At 49.8% G+C, this 15,945-nt stretch overlaps 7 protein-coding genes across 7 annotated transcripts; 4 read left to right on the top strand and 3 right to left on the bottom strand.

Moving 5' to 3' along the window:
* Nucleotides 1-1,232: 1,232 nt before the first annotated feature.
* LACBIDRAFT_237860 (carbonic anhydrase) lies at nucleotides 1,233-2,129 on the bottom strand (the record flags this gene model as incomplete). Its single annotated transcript, XM_001884845.1, has 2 exons — nucleotides 1,233-1,606; nucleotides 1,661-2,129. 2 exons carry the CDS (start codon nucleotides 2,127-2,129, stop codon nucleotides 1,233-1,235), a joined length of 843 nt encoding a protein of 280 aa, XP_001884880.1.
* Nucleotides 2,130-3,528: 1,399 nt separating this feature from the next.
* LACBIDRAFT_304549 (uncharacterized protein) lies at nucleotides 3,529-5,536 on the top strand (the record flags this gene model as incomplete). The annotated part of the gene is made up of 10 exons (XM_001884949.1): nucleotides 3,529-3,570; nucleotides 3,634-4,195; nucleotides 4,248-4,368; nucleotides 4,434-4,511; nucleotides 4,574-4,716; nucleotides 4,772-4,884; nucleotides 4,944-4,996; nucleotides 5,047-5,103; nucleotides 5,164-5,307; nucleotides 5,374-5,536. The coding sequence occupies 10 exons, from the start codon at nucleotides 3,529-3,531 to the stop codon at nucleotides 5,534-5,536; spliced, it is 1,476 nt and encodes a 491-aa protein (XP_001884984.1).
* A 372-nt stretch (nucleotides 5,537-5,908) lies between these two features.
* LACBIDRAFT_295062 (uncharacterized protein) lies at nucleotides 5,909-6,697 on the top strand. Its single transcript, XM_001884948.1, has 3 exons — nucleotides 5,909-6,053; nucleotides 6,125-6,495; nucleotides 6,569-6,697. Exons 1-3 carry the CDS (start codon nucleotides 5,948-5,950, stop codon nucleotides 6,626-6,628), a joined length of 537 nt encoding a protein of 178 aa, XP_001884983.1. The 5' UTR covers nucleotides 5,909-5,947; the 3' UTR covers nucleotides 6,629-6,697.
* Nucleotides 6,698-6,917: 220 nt separating this feature from the next.
* Nucleotides 6,918-8,561, bottom strand: LACBIDRAFT_191338 (uncharacterized protein; the record flags this gene model as incomplete). The annotated part of the gene is made up of 2 exons (XM_001884844.1): nucleotides 6,918-7,672; nucleotides 7,733-8,561. The coding sequence occupies 2 exons, from the start codon at nucleotides 8,559-8,561 to the stop codon at nucleotides 7,266-7,268; spliced, it is 1,236 nt and encodes a 411-aa protein (XP_001884879.1). The 3' UTR covers nucleotides 6,918-7,265.
* A 1,537-nt stretch (nucleotides 8,562-10,098) lies between these two features.
* LACBIDRAFT_252607 (uncharacterized protein) lies at nucleotides 10,099-10,817 on the bottom strand (the record flags this gene model as incomplete). The annotated part of the gene is made up of 3 exons (XM_001884843.1): nucleotides 10,099-10,164; nucleotides 10,608-10,673; nucleotides 10,719-10,817. Coding segments are annotated over 3 exons (231 nt in total), but the record flags the coding sequence as incomplete, so codon positions are not given.
* Nucleotides 10,818-11,546: 729 nt separating this feature from the next.
* On the top strand, nucleotides 11,547-12,129 carry LACBIDRAFT_330604 (uncharacterized protein; the record flags this gene model as incomplete). Its single annotated transcript, XM_001884947.1, has 2 exons — nucleotides 11,547-11,735; nucleotides 11,890-12,129. The coding sequence occupies 2 exons, from the start codon at nucleotides 11,547-11,549 to the stop codon at nucleotides 12,127-12,129; spliced, it is 429 nt and encodes a 142-aa protein (XP_001884982.1).
* Nucleotides 12,130-12,649: 520 nt separating this feature from the next.
* On the top strand, nucleotides 12,650-13,738 carry LACBIDRAFT_304545 (uncharacterized protein). Its single transcript, XM_001884946.1, has 4 exons — nucleotides 12,650-12,789; nucleotides 12,837-12,961; nucleotides 13,008-13,205; nucleotides 13,257-13,738. The coding sequence occupies exons 1-2, from the start codon at nucleotides 12,739-12,741 to the stop codon at nucleotides 12,939-12,941; spliced, it is 156 nt and encodes a 51-aa protein (XP_001884981.1). The 5' UTR covers nucleotides 12,650-12,738; the 3' UTR covers nucleotides 12,942-12,961; nucleotides 13,008-13,205; nucleotides 13,257-13,738.
* The last annotated feature ends 2,207 nt before the right edge of the window (nucleotides 13,739-15,945 follow it).

Genomic DNA, 15,945 nt, shown 5'->3' with positions numbered 1-15,945 from the left:
ACACACAGGTCCGATATTTTCTGTCGCATGCTCGCCTGACGGCAGACGCGTAGTCTCTGGGTCAGACGACAAGACAATTCGGATCTGGGATGTGGAGACGGGGAAGCCAGTGGGAGAGCCATTTCAAGGACACACAGATGAGATCTGGTCTGTTGCATTCTCGCCTGACGGCAGGCGAGTAGTCTCGGGCTCGCGGGATCATACAATTCGGATCTGGGATGCGGAGACGGGGAACCCAGATGGGAGAGCCATTTCAAGGACACACACAATCGTATCAAGTCTGTTGTATTCTCGCCTGACGGCAGGTGCTTAGTCTCTGGGTCAGACGACAAGACAATTCGGATCTGGGATGTGGAGACGGGGAAGCCAGTGGGAGAGCCATTTCAAGGACACACAGATGAGATCTGGTCTGTTGCATTCTCGCCTGACGGCAGGCGAGTAGTCTCGGGCTCGCGGGATCATACAATTCGGATCTGGGATGCGGAGACGGGGAACCCAGTGGGAGAGCCATTTCAAGGACACACACAATCGTATCAAGTCTGTTGTATTCTCGCCTGACGGCAGGCGCGTAGTCTCGGGCTCGATCGACGAGACAATTCAGATCTGGGATGCAGAGATGGGGAAGCCAGTGGGAGAGCCATTCCAAGGACACACAGATTGGATCAGGTCTGTCGCATTTTCGCCTGACGGCAGGCGCGTAGTCTCGGGTTCAGATGACTGGACAATTCGGATCTGGGATGCGGAGACGAGGATGCCAGTGGGAGAGCCATTCCCAGGACCCACTGATCCGATCACGTCTGTCGCGTTCTCTGACAGCAGGCGCAGGCGCGTACTCTCGGGCTCGGGCAACAATACAGTTACGATCCAGGACCTAGGAACGGAGTAGATAGTGACAAGGGTGGATGATACTAACCCGATTTAAGATATCTACCCAGATATTCCCTCGTCTCCCTTTATATTTCTGTAACTACTCTTTACCATTAGGGGCACTCAGAGGAGTTTGTTGTCGGACGTGTATACTTTCTTGTTCAATTTTTTGCAGACGAAAACGCTGTATGATTTGCTATTGTCAATGGTTTATTACAGCCGATCCATATTTTCACCCGCACCTCACGATGATACTTAGATGTAGAAAGAAGTCCCATTATAAACTTTCATTAACGGCATAAGTACAATAATAGAAATAAAAGGAGCGGAAAGGACGACGAAAAAAAATGAAATACAGTCCAAGTCTACTTTGGAAACTGACCCGCAGCCACCTCAATCAAATTCTCCTCCCCTGGCGCATTCTGCACATATCTCGCATTGAACTTCAACACACTTTTAAACTCCAAAAACGCTTTCGGGGTAATCGGTAGGAAAGTATTCGCGACGAGGAAAACGACACCGTCAGTGCACGGAGGTATCGTCAACGATCCGGTATATTTGAATAGGGGAACAGTGTTGAAGAAATTCGTGATGTCGGAGAAGGAGAGTGGGCCTGTGGTGGTTGAGCTGCCTGGTTCTGTGATGGCATGGAGAGGAGCGGAGAGGGGGACTAGGAGGTTTGCGTTGGTTCCGGTGAGGGATAGTTCGAAGAGGGCTGCGAGGACGAGAATAGAACCGTCTGGTAGACTAAAATTTAGTTGAAGAACGGATGGTTTGAGGTTCAACGACTTACCAGACGCGACGTTGACGAAATGCACTTCCATTGGATAAAATTGCGCGTCGATAAGGTGTTCTGCGGGTGTATGGAAATGATATTGCTTCAGGCTGTACGTCTTGCCTTCAAAGATCGTAGTCCCGTTAATCACAACCTCAACCGTCGAACCCAGGTTCTCAAATTCCGCCGACTTCACATTGGGGATACTTATTTTCGGATGGGTCTTCGAGAGTGGGACGACGCCGTGCTCGATATTTATGGGAGACTGGACATTGGCTGTTGAGCATTTTACGTTTGCGGGGTTAAGGCCTGCCCAGCCGAGAGGACCGGTGACTCCGAGGTAGCTGAAGTTGCTGATGGGTACAGAGCCAGGACCTGCCTGGAGATTACGGAGGTGGTTGTGCAGACAGACGCCTTTGACGAAGGAGTTGGAGAGAAGGAGAGTCGACGCGATGGCGCCAAGGAACGTTGGGTTTTGAAAAAGCATCGTCTCGTGTGTGGTGCTCAAAGAAAGTTAAGGAGAAAGAGACGAGCAAGCGAGGGGTGGCTGACACGACACGAGTTGGTTGGGGGTTTATATAGAGTCTATGATAAAGGGAGCCACCACATGGCTAGTGTGGTAGTGAATGGCAATGGAAGTGTAACCGGCATTCGCTCAATGAAAAATACCAAGCCCTAGAGCTGCGCAGGGAAGGATGGTAACATCAAGCCAAAAACAAAAAGGGTAATGGTATCGACAATAGAAACTTTGAAATGGTTGAAGCACATACTGTAAGAAACGAGGAAAAGTTGTGCCCAAGCGGGATGAGAATAAGCGTTGAAAATGCTTAGAAGTTCAGGTCTTACCAGAAGGACCAGGATTGAATACGTTTGAGCCGAAAAGAGTCAGGGGTGGCATTTAGTTGTGGCCTTGTCGCGTCGCATTCCAAGGTGGCAACAGGAACATTACGGAGTGAGCAGAAGGTGACCGGTGACCGCCAGTGGGCAGGGGCGACCTTCAATGTAACGCCTTTGAACTGTAAGATCCGACTTCAATTTGAAGCAGGTTTGAAGTGAAAGCACTTCCATAACGTCGCGCCAAGAGTGCTGAAGCTGAAGTTTGACTGTCAGATGAAGACAAACTCGTAAGAACAACAAACAACTTGAAGACTCGGAGTCCTTTCCCAAATCCCCATTACTTACATACGTTCACTCCGCTGTTCAATGGTTGCGTGGAAGGCCGCCACAAGGCCAACAAGCTCTCTCAGCCGTCACTGTTTCCAAGTTTGCATTAGCAAGCGAGTACTTACATGCGGCAAATTCCCTTGAAGAAACGCGAGTGAGGTGAGACTACTGTCCACTTGAATGTAGGCACTCTTGTCGAAGTTCTGCACGACGTCAAGTTAGACGCATGGTGCCGGTGGGTTCGCCCACCACATAAATTCTTCGCGCTAGGATCCACACATGGTATGACTCGGACTTCTTTACTTCTGGGAAACGTGAACGTGTCTTCTTATTCTCCTTCAATTATGGCACAGTATGACCACCTTGATAGTCGCGGGACAAGGTTGATCGATCAAGTTGGGTGACTGAGAGGGAGGGCTGAGGCCGCTTCGCTCGAGTACCCTTTGTCCGAATGCACTGCTGCGCAGGTTTCAGGTTTGTCATGGCACTGGTGCTGGTGGGCAGGAATGACTGACGTCGTACCTAGACTGGCAATTGCTTGTTCTTTTCTTGTGCATCTATTTCGACATCAGCGTGCTTGAGTATGTTGCAATTGCTGTGCATTCTGTGAATAAACAACTGACCGTCCGATGCACAGCATTGTTGTCTCAAATTGGACAGGGACGCAAAGCAGGGTCCATTGGGCGCGTTGTGTCACATGTGGTATCTTATCCATAACGATCATGTCCTCTCCTCCTCCTAACCAGCCGTCCGCAGGATACGATGTAAGTCGCCCCTTTCACCCTCCATCAACCATTTAGACTGAAATACTTACGTTGGGTTCCTAGACATCCTCATCTGCAGCACCCACATCAGCCCCTCCTTCGGCTGGCCAATACCCACCACCCCAAGGCCAATACCCATATCCATATCCATACCCGTACCCTCCGCCTCCAGGACACATGCCATACGGTTCTCCAGGTCAACCGCCCTACCCGCCCTACGGCTACCAACCTGCTCCCTACTACCCACAATACGCTTACCACCCCGGACCATACGGCGGACAACCGATGCCTCAGCCTCCTCCAACCGTCCCAACACCGAATTTGGCAGGGCAGGGCGCTCCTCCTACCACCACCCCAGGCCCTCAGTCGAACGCTCCACCAGCTTTCCCGTCGAGTGATGCTTCCGTTAACGTTCAAGCTCCCCAGGCTCAAGCTCCGTACTACCCGCCGCCGCCTATGCCAATGGCATACGTCGAACCCCTATGGTACCTAGGCACCCCAATCGTCGACCCGCACGCCCCTCCAGCTCCTCACGGGGTAGTTAAAGTCCCAGGATACGATCCTGCAGTTGATTATGAGAAGATACAGAAGGCTGCGGGGAGTGGGAGGGGGGATGAGGCGAAATGTATGTTTTTCTTTTCGTGTGACGTGACGGTGCTGACTGAACGAAATGACAGTGACGGCAACCATTCTCCCGCTGAACGTATTCCAGATGGACGCGCTTGGTGATTTTTGTGTTGCAAAGTTGGGAAAACGGCTTCCTGACAAGTTGGAGAAATGTACGACTGGGAATTACGCGTACGTTGCACACTTTCTTTTTTATATTTAACATGAATTCGGGATCAATCTCATCTTGAATTCAGGTTGGCATTGCGGGGTCTTATACTCGGCCCACTCGGATACGACGTCGAGTTGGCGCATAAAGCGATCGTTGGGCTTGGGTGGGTTGTCCATCTCCTCTCTCAATGCACATTGATGAATAACAACCTCTCGTTTTGCTTAGAACGAACGAAACCCTCCTAATAGAACTCATCCTCGGCCGACCGGCGCACGAGATCCGCCTGCTCATTGCTGGCTATCGGCTGCGATATGGTAGGGATTTGGTTGAGGCTGTCAAGTCTGATCTGTCTGGGAAGACGGAGCGAAGTACGTGCCCTTACATTGCTTTCTGCGATTGAATTAATTAACGGACTTGGAATAGTGTTCATAATGGCATTGAACGCGCAACGACCACCCGATACGCTCCCTGTGGATCCGAAACAGGTCGCGGCGGACGTTGAGACGTTGCATTCTGCTGCTAAGAAGCGGGAGGAGGTGCGTCTGCTCACGACTTCTTGGTGAGGCGGGAAATTGACGGTTGAACTTTCTTTTAGATCCCATTTTGTGAAGTTTTGATTAATAGGTCACAACCACACCTTGCGGCAGTGTACGTTCCTCTTATACCACGCATGCACCGATTAATGAATATGTGCATAGGATATCGTCATTTGGGTACAAGTATAAGAGTTTGAGTAAAGTTATTAAGAAGAGTTTGTGAGTGTCTCCTTCCTTCCTTCATTCCTCCATTCCTCACCCAACCCTCAACGAAACCAGCGCAGGAGTTATAGAAGAATCATTCCTCTACATCATGCACGGCGCCAAACCTAAACGGGACGGGCAGGGAATATGGCGAGACGCGAAGATGTTGGAGAAGAGTATGGCGGGGTTGGGGACTAGGGATCAGCAGCTTATTTATCGGTGGGTTCCCTGTTTTTTTCCCCTTTCCAACGCCTGTTAACGGTTCGTTTCTTTTTTTATATTTAGGTTGATAAGAGCCCACTGGAACCCAACACGCTTCGAAGCTATCAAAGACGCTTATAAAAGGCGCTATGGGAAGACGTTGGAGCATCGGGTGAAGGGTGAGACGAGTGGTGCGTATAGGGATTTGTTGATTGCTATTGTGAGGTCGAGTGAGGGGAAGAAGTAGGGGTGTAGGCGCAATGGAATGGGTTTTTTATGGACTTGTGTATAAGAGTGTACTGTACTGGATGCTAGGGTGCTTGGGAAGTTATTTTATCTAGCGCACAATACGGGCGTCAAAGTATTTTGGAGTTCCTGATTACAATTAGAGCACGGAAGATCGGGACATGCGGCAGGCTGCCTTACGGTAACCTGTACGTTGAACGTTTTAAACACGTTAATCCACGGCGGCTATCGCCGGGCTTCAAGAGCTGGGAAACAGATTAAGTAGTAGTACCCTAGCGCCAGATATATAGAACAGGACACCTTTCAAACAACCAACGCGCTACTCACGATCCACTTTTCGAATATGTCGGACGCCGACTCCTCCTCTCAAGCTGCCGAACATGGCAATTCCTCTGATGACCTGGACTTAAAGATGCTGGTCTGCAAGATCAAGATCCCGCACGTCGCCCATAACGGGGTCCACATCTCCTCCGTGCGCACACCTCGTGTGAATCGGGTGCAGCGGGGTCAAAGTCAAGGTAGACCTTTCCCATCCCTTGTCTTTTCTCTCCTGCTGGTGTCGCTGAAAAGGGTATACATGATGTAACAGCGTTAATCCATCTCGAAGAATTCGGAATAAGCGCCGCGCTCCTGAACAAAACCTACCAATCCATCATAATCGTAGTCGACATCCTCCTAGTAGACGCCGCCGATCCAGAGGACGTCAAGCTTTGGTACGTGGAAGACGAAGGGCCCCGATTCCCCGTTGTCGATCCGGATGGAGCGGTGTTGTTGATGAGGGAGTGGAAGGCGCTTCAGACGAATCAGCAATACCAGACTATGGATGCGATGGATGCGGTGGTGACGAAGCATCGGACGATTGATTTGCGTGTTGAGAAGATTGTGGTGATTGTTCATTGGATTGGGATGGATACGAATAGTCAGGCGAATGTTAATGTTAATGCGAGGGTTTATTATAAGGTGGGTTTGTCTTGTTTTCAGGGCTTTTGTGACTGAGTTGGTAATGCGTTCTCTTTTTTTTTTTTGATACTAGGAGGAGACATTACCTCCGCCTCCTCGAGCGTTGCCTGCCGAACGGCTGATTGGGTCGTGATGCATGATTGCCTATCTCCCTACCATTTCTGTGAATGCCGAGAAGAGTAAGATTTGAGTAATACCTTCTCTAGGAAGGCAATGAAGTAGAGAGAGAAGCCAAAAATATACGCTGGGAGGGTAAGTCTCTTTTATGCGCGAGAGAAAGATGAGCACCCCGAAATACGAGAGTTTTTGCCAAATCCTATTCACTAATAATACTACACTACTACGCTCCTCGACCACTAAGATTATAGAGTAAATCACACAAAAAAGACGAACAAGATAGAATGTATATATAACGAGCGGATTCGACGTTTATCAAGCGCGTCTGTCCATCCATCCAATCCAGTCACGAGCCTCCGCTGCCATTGCTATAGCTAGTTTTGTATACGGCTATCAATCTGAATAGAGTAAGGTGGGACAAGTGGATGGACGGGTAAGGGAAATAGAGGAAATGGGAGATTTAGATAGAAAAGGCCAGAGATAATAAGGATCGTGGTCACTATAGGTTGTTTTATCTATTAACCTAGATAAGCTTCCGTTGTGTTCTTCGTTTACTGTATGATCCCCGAGATCCGGCGGGAGAGGAAGAGTGAACAGAAGAAAGAATAAAAGGGGGGGAAAGAAGAGAGATAACAATGTTATAGATCACTTCTCTATACGCTGCTGGCTGCGTCGTGGGCAGCGGTCGGAGGGATAGCCGACGTTAAAGGGAACGTTGGAGCCGAAGTAGAAGTGGACGCGGGAGTAGTTTTTCCATGGCGTCTAAGCAAAGGGCTGCCCAAAATATCCAGGCGGTTCTCTGCTTTCATGCGTTTCGCCGTGACGCGTTCAGGGTAGTTGCGCATGAACATTTCTGTGAAGTGTGTGCCGTAGTGGATGCCCTTATCCTCAACCTGAACGTCTTTGCCCTGGTCACGGCCATACTCCGGAAGGGGCTGGACGACAGAGGAAAAGTTGGGCTCGTGGAAGTATGCAAAAGCGTACCGCTCGCGAGTGTTGAGGACAACTTTGTGTGGTGTGGAGGGAAGGTAGTCGTTTGTCATGTATTGCATCATGTCGCCTATGAGAAACGGTGAAAGTCAGAACTTCAATGTTCACTGCTACGTAAGGGACATTTTACCTGGGAAAACGGTGAGGACGTTCTCAACTGGAGGAACAAACGACCAGCTCTCCTGTTGGTCCTCCTTGAGTCCCCCTGAGTACTTCTCCCAGTTCCTCGACGTCTCACCAGAGTCCGTTGGCGGACGGACGAACAGGCCCCCGACGTCGTCTTGTCCAGCAATGACCAGGAGCCCATAATCCGTATGCGCACCGATCCCACGGCCTGGCTTGCCCTTGCCATTAGTCTTGTCGGCCTGGGGGAATCGTAAGACTCGCATATGGTGCCACCCGTCGTCCGTGAGGTCAGTGAATACATTGGGGTTAGCGAGGTTGAGGCCAAGCGCGGTAAGCTGGAGGAGCTTCTCGCCAGAGTCACCTAGGACAGCCATGAGTCGTTTCATGGCGGATTCATACAAGGTGTCTGGCCATGGGCATGGGCCGTGACATGGCCACTTTTGTTGGACGCGCGGGTCGGAGAGAGCGAGGTCTTTGGTGACTGTGAAGATCTCTGAATAGTCTGCAATGCCATCTGTGAGCTCTTCGCCCGAGGCAATGTAACCACTGAAACTCTGGTCATCAACGTGTTTCGCTTTTTCGTGGTGGGGGCGCTTGAAGTAGGATTTGCTGAGGACGAAGGCAGCGCGGAGGGCGGAGGCCTGGTCTGGGGTTAATTGGATTTGGAATATGCCGTCTTTCCGCCATGTTTGGACCATCTGTTGGCCGAGGGCGCGGTTTTCTGGAGTGGGTGCTATGTGTGGGGAGGAGGGAAGTGTGAAGGTGGTGAGTTGACCGATGGCGGGTGCGGGTTGGTTTGGACAGAGTGAATGTGCTGGTAATGGCACTGCCATTGCGGATGTACGAGGAACATGGGTGAATGGACGACGTGATGATGGTAAAAAACGGGGCAGCACGGTGCGGGAACGGAGAAGAGATTGGCGGTGAGGTTTGAGAAGGCTAGCCATGGTATACGGTGAGGAGAAAATGGGAGGGAAAAATATGAGGCTACGGGGTGACCAGGGATAGAACGGGGATGAAGAGCGGGGTGAGAGAGATGAGGGATTTGCATGTTGTGAGCTTTTAAAAAGAAGAAGAGTAGGAGCAGAGGAGGAGTGTTTACATTCGTTGTTTACGTTTGGTCAGTGAACGACTGTCATATGATAACCACGCACTGATGTTCATCCTAAACAAATCACCCTCACCCAGCGTCTCCCTAACGAAGATATTCGGAGCCGAACTAGGGCTGCTCACCCTGTCCGTCAGACGGGCACCGTCACCGTACCGTCAGGGCCTGTCGCAAGTCTCCTAACGTACGGTAGACGCACGGGGAAAGGCCGTTTGGAGTAATCAGGACTCATCTGTTTGTTACATCGCGCTAGTCCTAGTCTTCATCCCGTCTGATGTTCGTTAAGACTCGGAGACGACACGCGCACAGACAAATGCCGCCCTACGCTGCTAGATTAGTAACAATTGTTTTCAATACCGAAGGTTCTTGTCGTCTTTCCCAGCAGAGCTGCTTGGGATTGCTGTCTTCAGCTCCGACATCAGCATAAATGCATCAAACGGGAAACATGAGGAACGCGCTCCATGAGTGTGTACGCTGGAACGGGCAGTGATGCCTCCAAGGAGGTATGAAGTGATGATGGATTGTGTAAGTACTCTACCAGATGACTAATCTACTGCTCACGTGCCTTCTCGGGGGAAACACCATTCCCTATTCCAACGCGCATCAAGAACTGACCACCTGCCAGTGGCTTGCCTTGGATAAAAGCTGCTATTCCACATGACTATTAACGTCATGTGTCACAATGCTGTGTGCGGCGGCCGCGGATCCCAAAAGAAATGATGTTTCTGTGGCACCGCAAATACAAGTCGACTGGGCGAGGAGGCGGGTAAAACTATTCAGAAACCCCCCTTTCTGGTAGAAACCCGGGGTTTCCGAGGGTGGTTTGAGAAACCCTGGCACACGGTCAAATTGAGTTCTCGGTGACCGGTGATGGTCGCCGGCCGCGGCTATTATGTAGTCAACCAGTCACACGTCTGTTAACTCGCTCCCTGAGGGAATCTACTGGCCGCGGATTCCTCATGAGGTTATCATATCATAGAGGACATGAGCCGAATGTGACAACGAGAACGAATGTCTGACGCTACGCCATTGGTCAATGATAACAAATGTTGTGTGGCAAACGAAGGCTATCTGTCAAGCCCAGACACTCAACTTGATTGAACAGTTGAGGAATGAATGTTTGATAGATAGATGATCTTGAATTATGGTGACCGGTACACTGGTGAAAAATCTCAGTATCGAAGTGCGAGACGAATTGAAGATGCAGAGAAGAGATGAATAGAATAAAGATACAATCTGGGGACATGTAGATGACAAAACAATCACATATACCCTCCGAACCTGTATAGCGTACGCCCCGATCGTTTCAAGACATATATGTACAGTTCCTCAGACGCATTGGCTCGGACGCAGACCCATGAGCAAACGGCGCCAGGCTGCAGTCACATACAGCGGGACACAATATGCCGTAGGCGTGGGGAAGGAAAACACAGACGCAGTGGGTTGTAGATAGGTGAAGAAGGCGGCGCAATTTGAGAGAGGATGGAAAATGTCACGCATTGAAGAATGTAACCCGTGCTTCAACAGCTCGACTGCGCGTTTTTAGCGTTTTGCGGGAGTTGTCGTGACCCAAGGTCTCGTGGTGGAACTCTGCGACACAGCGGGCAGGAAGGAGCTGGCCATGCATTGTAAGAGGTCCTCAGAGTCCAGAGCGGGGCGTATACGTTGTTCAAGGATATGAGTGGTACGACGTTATCAAATATTTGGGACTTGAGACCGGATGGAAGGGGTCTTCAACCTTGACACCAATGAGTATCCGCATGTCAATGACAGTCATACGTGTTCCCCAATTCTTCCGCTCAGCGCGCTCTGTGTATGTTACTGACACATGAATAACCTTGGAGTGAATGGTCAGAGACACGATGAAGACAAGCGAGATGACCCACTTTTCAATGAATATTCTAAAAATACCACGCGTCGCCTCAAAGATGAGACCAGCGATACCCTTCACACCTCCACCGCGAGCAAGACGACGAATAGCGATACACAGGTCGGCAGTCCTGCATTGATTTCGCCCGACATCATCCTGGATTGCTTGACGATTTTAGAAAATACAGCAACTCCTCGGATCATTCTCCAGTGGGTTGCAAGTCTCGGAGCTCACGCGCTTCAGCCCAAATCCATTAGATTCTCTTGTCCACCATTCGTTCGGGTTTTGTTCTACCTACGGCGGCCGTTGAATAGATGAGATGATGATAGTGATGAAGGCACGTACCCTGGATGTTATCACGAGGTATTTCTCATGCAGAGTGGGTTGAGGACGTTGAGGTGGAGATACAAGGGTGGTGAGCGCGGGAGTTGTGAAGTGTACACGTGTGACATCACATAACGCCGTGGACGGCGAACCCATCAAAATTTCGGATCTGACTATAGAGGGTTTCTGGATAAGGTTATATCAGAAACGGGGGTTTCTACTAGAAAGGGGGGTTTCTGAATAGTTTTACCCCGAGGAGGCGGCCACGAGGAGCGAAGCTCCGAGCTGACGAGCAAGGCTGGTTTTCAACTATGGCGGAGGTTTAGATCTCATGAAATCTCTCTTGGAGGTGGCATCCTTTGCGTCTTACTCAATGTCAAGGGTGCTGATCTTCCCTAGCAGGGACTTGCATTGAGTCTTACATGAACACCGAATCTTTCATCAAGTACGCATGCTTGTCAGAATGTTTTCTCTTGACTTCTCACGTCTACTCCTTAGGACATTAGCGAATCCAACATGCTCGTCAACCATGTTCCTCGCCGTAGAAATCCCTTCTCTTGCGCCGAGAAGACTTTAAACCGAAGGCAGCTGCGAGCAGCCGGCCATCTGACATATTGCCTTTTTGATTTTGACCTTTCCTTGATGCTTCCTTCTGGAAAGCCGCTCTCCGACTACCGTTTGCCGATAGATGAGTCTTTCCCTGGAGTATTTCACAAACCTCACGGTGTAGAAGAAGGCTAGCTGGACTTTAACCCCTTCGCGTTTGATGTGTGGCTTGCCTTGGCATTTTCTTTTGCCACAGGTTTCAGGTACCCGGACTTCCACTTCTTAACGACAAACTCTAACATTTGTATATCAGGATTCCACACCCATCATTCCCATGTTGGCAGTCCTCATGGATGGAATGATCACTCGCAATATCGAGGCACGCTTCACGGCCGCTGAGGCTCTCTCATTTCTCGAGAGTTTCCGTATTCAACTGGATGCTGAGGTCCAAGTTGCCCACCGGCCTGCCGAATGTTCTAATTCACTCTGGAGTGCCTGGGACCAATGGGCTCGGCATTTAGAGGATTTTAGCTCGATGGTCCGCGTATCGTGACCCATCACCCGCGTAGACTGCCGTCTCCGCTTCTGAAAGTCTGTTACCATAATTTTGATGGCGATGCTAAGAAGGGTGGTTCGAAATTTTGTTTCTCCCAGCTCAGAACATACTACCCAAATAAACCCGCCGTGATTATCAGACGTCTGAATTAACGTACCTTTGATGCAAACGTTGGGCTTCGCGTCTCATGTAGTCTTCTATACGAGAGAGGACAACGAATGTGTCACCTCAATTGTACCAAGGGGGTACCGGGATTTAAATCCCAGACCAGGGGCCGGTTGGTTTGTTCGGCCGCTAATTTTTTTTTGACATAAAATCCCGGCACCTACGGTTGGCGAGCAGGGCCAGGTCTGTTTTGACGTCCAGAAGTTATAAGAAGCAACTAGGAAGTGATATTTTTATCTCTGGGGTCCATGTATTGAAGGCTGTGACGTTCATCGTCACAATTAATAATAATATAATTCTTTTTAATATACTTAAACAATTTATTACGCAATCCAGATGTACACTAGGCTACGATGACATGGACACGCTCACCTTCAACGCGCCCACTAGCATCTTGTTCCGACATGTAACTCAGAGGCGAAGAAGCAGCCTATCAGCGAGATGAACCCTAAGGAGGCCCTTGAAGTGCCTGACATGAACATGAGTCAATTAGCTGCCTTTCTCTTCGTTTTCCTCCGTACGCTAACCATCATTCCAAGTTGTTTGACCTATGTATCCCCCTTGGATGCGACTACCTCGAGCCTATCAAAGACGTTGGTCCGAAATTCCTACTCAAGCTGATACGTGAGTATGGAGCGTCGTGAAGGAAGCACTTGAGAGAAAAGTGAGTTCTCGTTACCACGCACATGCTGTTACTGATTCTCTTCCAGAGCCGCCATACAAAGAGCAGCTCAGGCTACCGTCGACTCGGACGAAGAGTTCGAGCATGAAGAGGAAGACGAACCAGCGCCAACGAGCGTGGAAGATCAAAATCCTACACCCGATGACTGAATGGATGCAGGAGAAACAGAGGATAGTCGAAGAGGCGCCAAGTGCACTCATCGTTGGGGGTGGTGCTTTGGGTATTCGTGAGTTTCCGCCATTCAACGCATGGACTATGGATGTTGACGATGAAACAGCTGAAAACGAGAAATGCGGCCTATAAGCTCTACTCAAGCCCTAGCTGCCCCCGCCATGCCATCTCTCCTTCTCCACCACGAACATCGCACAGCGTATCGTCACCAGCGTCTACGTGTCTTCCTCCACAGGCGTCGACGCAGCATCCGCTTTCTTCGTCGGGACATACGGCCGTGCCCACGAACTCCCCGTCGCACTAGGAACACCAGCAGCTGGAGCCGTAGTGGTCGCAGGTGACGCAGTGGTGGGAGTTACAGGACTAGCGGAAGCTACTGCCGCTGGGGAAGGGGTGATGGGAGCAGCGGGGGCAGGTTTGGGTTTAGGCATACCGTTGGCAGCTGCTGCGTTTGCTGCGTTCATCCATCCGTACTTTCCACCTGGGCCTGCTGCTTGTGTTGCTACGGCATTGTACATTTTCTTGCACATATTATATTTCTAGGGATTACTTACGCTTTACTGCTACATACTAATGGTACCTGAAAAGAGTGACACATATGGTATACTCATTGTGAATACGTCGGAAGCGGTGACAAGGACCCCAGGCTCCTGTCAATTTTTTTCGGATCAGGCTCTATCAGGCTTCAAACAGACCTGACCCTGCTCGCCAACCGTAGGCACCCCCTTGCAGTATACTTACCTTACTCATCATAGTCAGCACACGGTCATTGCATATACAAGTTTTTTTTTTTTGAAACATTGTGGATCAGGCCTCAGGTCTGGGAGTGACTGGTGGTTTCGTATTTTTGACTTCAGTGAGCGTATTGGCATCATAGTATACTTGATTGATGAGAAAATTAAATTCGCAGATGTCCTACTTATGGGGTAAATTGGCCGCCGGAGAGCTGCCCAGAATTGGTACCTTTAGGCTTTCAGTGTTTCATCACGATCACATTCGAGGACGGCTGGAGCAAACAAGATCCATATCGGTTGGAACGACTGAGAAGGGGAAATTGGGATTGAAAAGGCTTGGATCAGACTCGGACTGGCAAGAACTTCGACCATCATGTGACTTTGTTCCGGCTTGTTTGTGCATATATTTTTGGATCGACTTTCTGACTGCAATGCATGGTTTGCCCAAGGTGTGTACCCCGTCCCCCGACTCGAAATATTGGTCTCAAAGACGCAGATCTCATTCGAACCAGAGTGCATCGATGACTTTGAAGGAAAATTTCGATTTTGGGCAGCCCTCCGGCCTTAGTTTCAACAACACGGCTATTATCTCCATTTTCATGAGAATAGAGAAGACGGCATCCGTAAATATTCTTATCCTCAGACGGTTTTTATGGGCGAAGACAAATTTCCATATGCACATGTTAGAGTAAACGAACCCCAAGGAGATGACTCATTCGGAGATGATGAGCCCAGTGATATTAAGCCCGCATTCACATCGCGAGGGGATTCTTCTGTACGTAAATCCTTTTCTTCATGAACGTACTTGCAATCGACGCTTTTGAATGGGCGTAGGGACGCATTCATTTCGCTCAGGACTCTTAAGGCCGTCACGTTGCGATCAAATTGGTCAAAGGAGATTCGGATGAGTATAGGATTACTCGTTTCCTGAGCGAACAACCGTCTTTCATCCCTGGGGTGGTTCCAATCCTTGCCCTGCTGCCCTACGATGGTCATTGGTTTCTCGTGATGCCACGGTCAGATTCACTTGTTTGTTTGGAGAAGTGGCTAGTGCTGACATTGGGGCATTAGATGGCATAGGGGTGTGAGTAGACCCTGGTTCTCTACTTTGGGCGAGATTTTAATTCTCATGAAATGTCATTTGGAGGTTATGTTCTTTGGTTTTCGCAGATCCTGAAGAAGTCCTGACTATTTTTCAGGGTCTAGTATTTTTACACGCCCACCGAATTTTCCATCGCGTATGTAGGATCACCAGTTGATTTATTTTCTTAATTCCACGCTACCCCGTAGGACGTCAGGGAACCCAACATGCTCACCAATCATATTCCCACTGATCACTATACTGTCGACGAAAGTCTACATCGAGGACAACTTCGAGCAGCGGGCCGTCTGACATATTGTCTTTTTGACTTCGACCTTGCCATGATGCTGCCTGCCGGAATGCCACTGTCTGAATACCGTCTGCCCATAGTCGAATCAATTCCTGGCATAAACTACAAGCCTTGGGGAGTAGACGAGGCTCAGCTGGACTTCGACCCCTTCGCCTTTGACGTGGCATGCCTGGGCATTTTCTTTTGCTGAAAGTTCCAGGTATTGTATTGTGACGCTTTGAAGCTTGAAGGCCCTCTCACATACCTATTTAGGATTCCATACCCGTTGTCCCCATGTTGGCACCCCTCATGGATGGTATGATCATCCGCGATATCAAGGCGCGCGTCACGGCTGCAGAGGCTCTCGCGTTCCTTGAAAGTTTTCGAACGAACCTGGGTCCGGAGGTACTTGCTCGCCAGCCTATCGAGGCGTCTAATACATTGTGGAGCTGCTGGGATCGATGGGCTGGGCTTCCAAAGGATTTCGTGGATCAGTGGTCCGCAGATCGTGACCCACCCCCTACTTATTCCTTTCGTCTTCTGCAGAAAATCTGTGGATACGACTTTGGGTGGCGGACTGTTACCAGGTTGAGGGAGGTGGCTCGAGATGTAGGGGCATTGTTTCGCCGACTTCAGAAATATTCAAAATCTGCCCTTGTTATCTCAAGGTCTAAATCTATATCTAACTTGA

The sequence above is a fragment of the Laccaria bicolor genome, genomic scaffold (genome assembly GCF_000143565.1).
Source record: "Laccaria bicolor S238N-H82 LACBIscaffold_28 genomic scaffold, whole genome shotgun sequence".
In the NCBI taxonomy this organism is placed as follows: Eukaryota; Fungi; Basidiomycota; class Agaricomycetes; order Agaricales; family Hydnangiaceae; genus Laccaria; species Laccaria bicolor.
The sequence above is the reverse complement of the archived record's forward strand: the minus strand, read 5'-3'. Positions and strand labels throughout refer to the sequence as shown.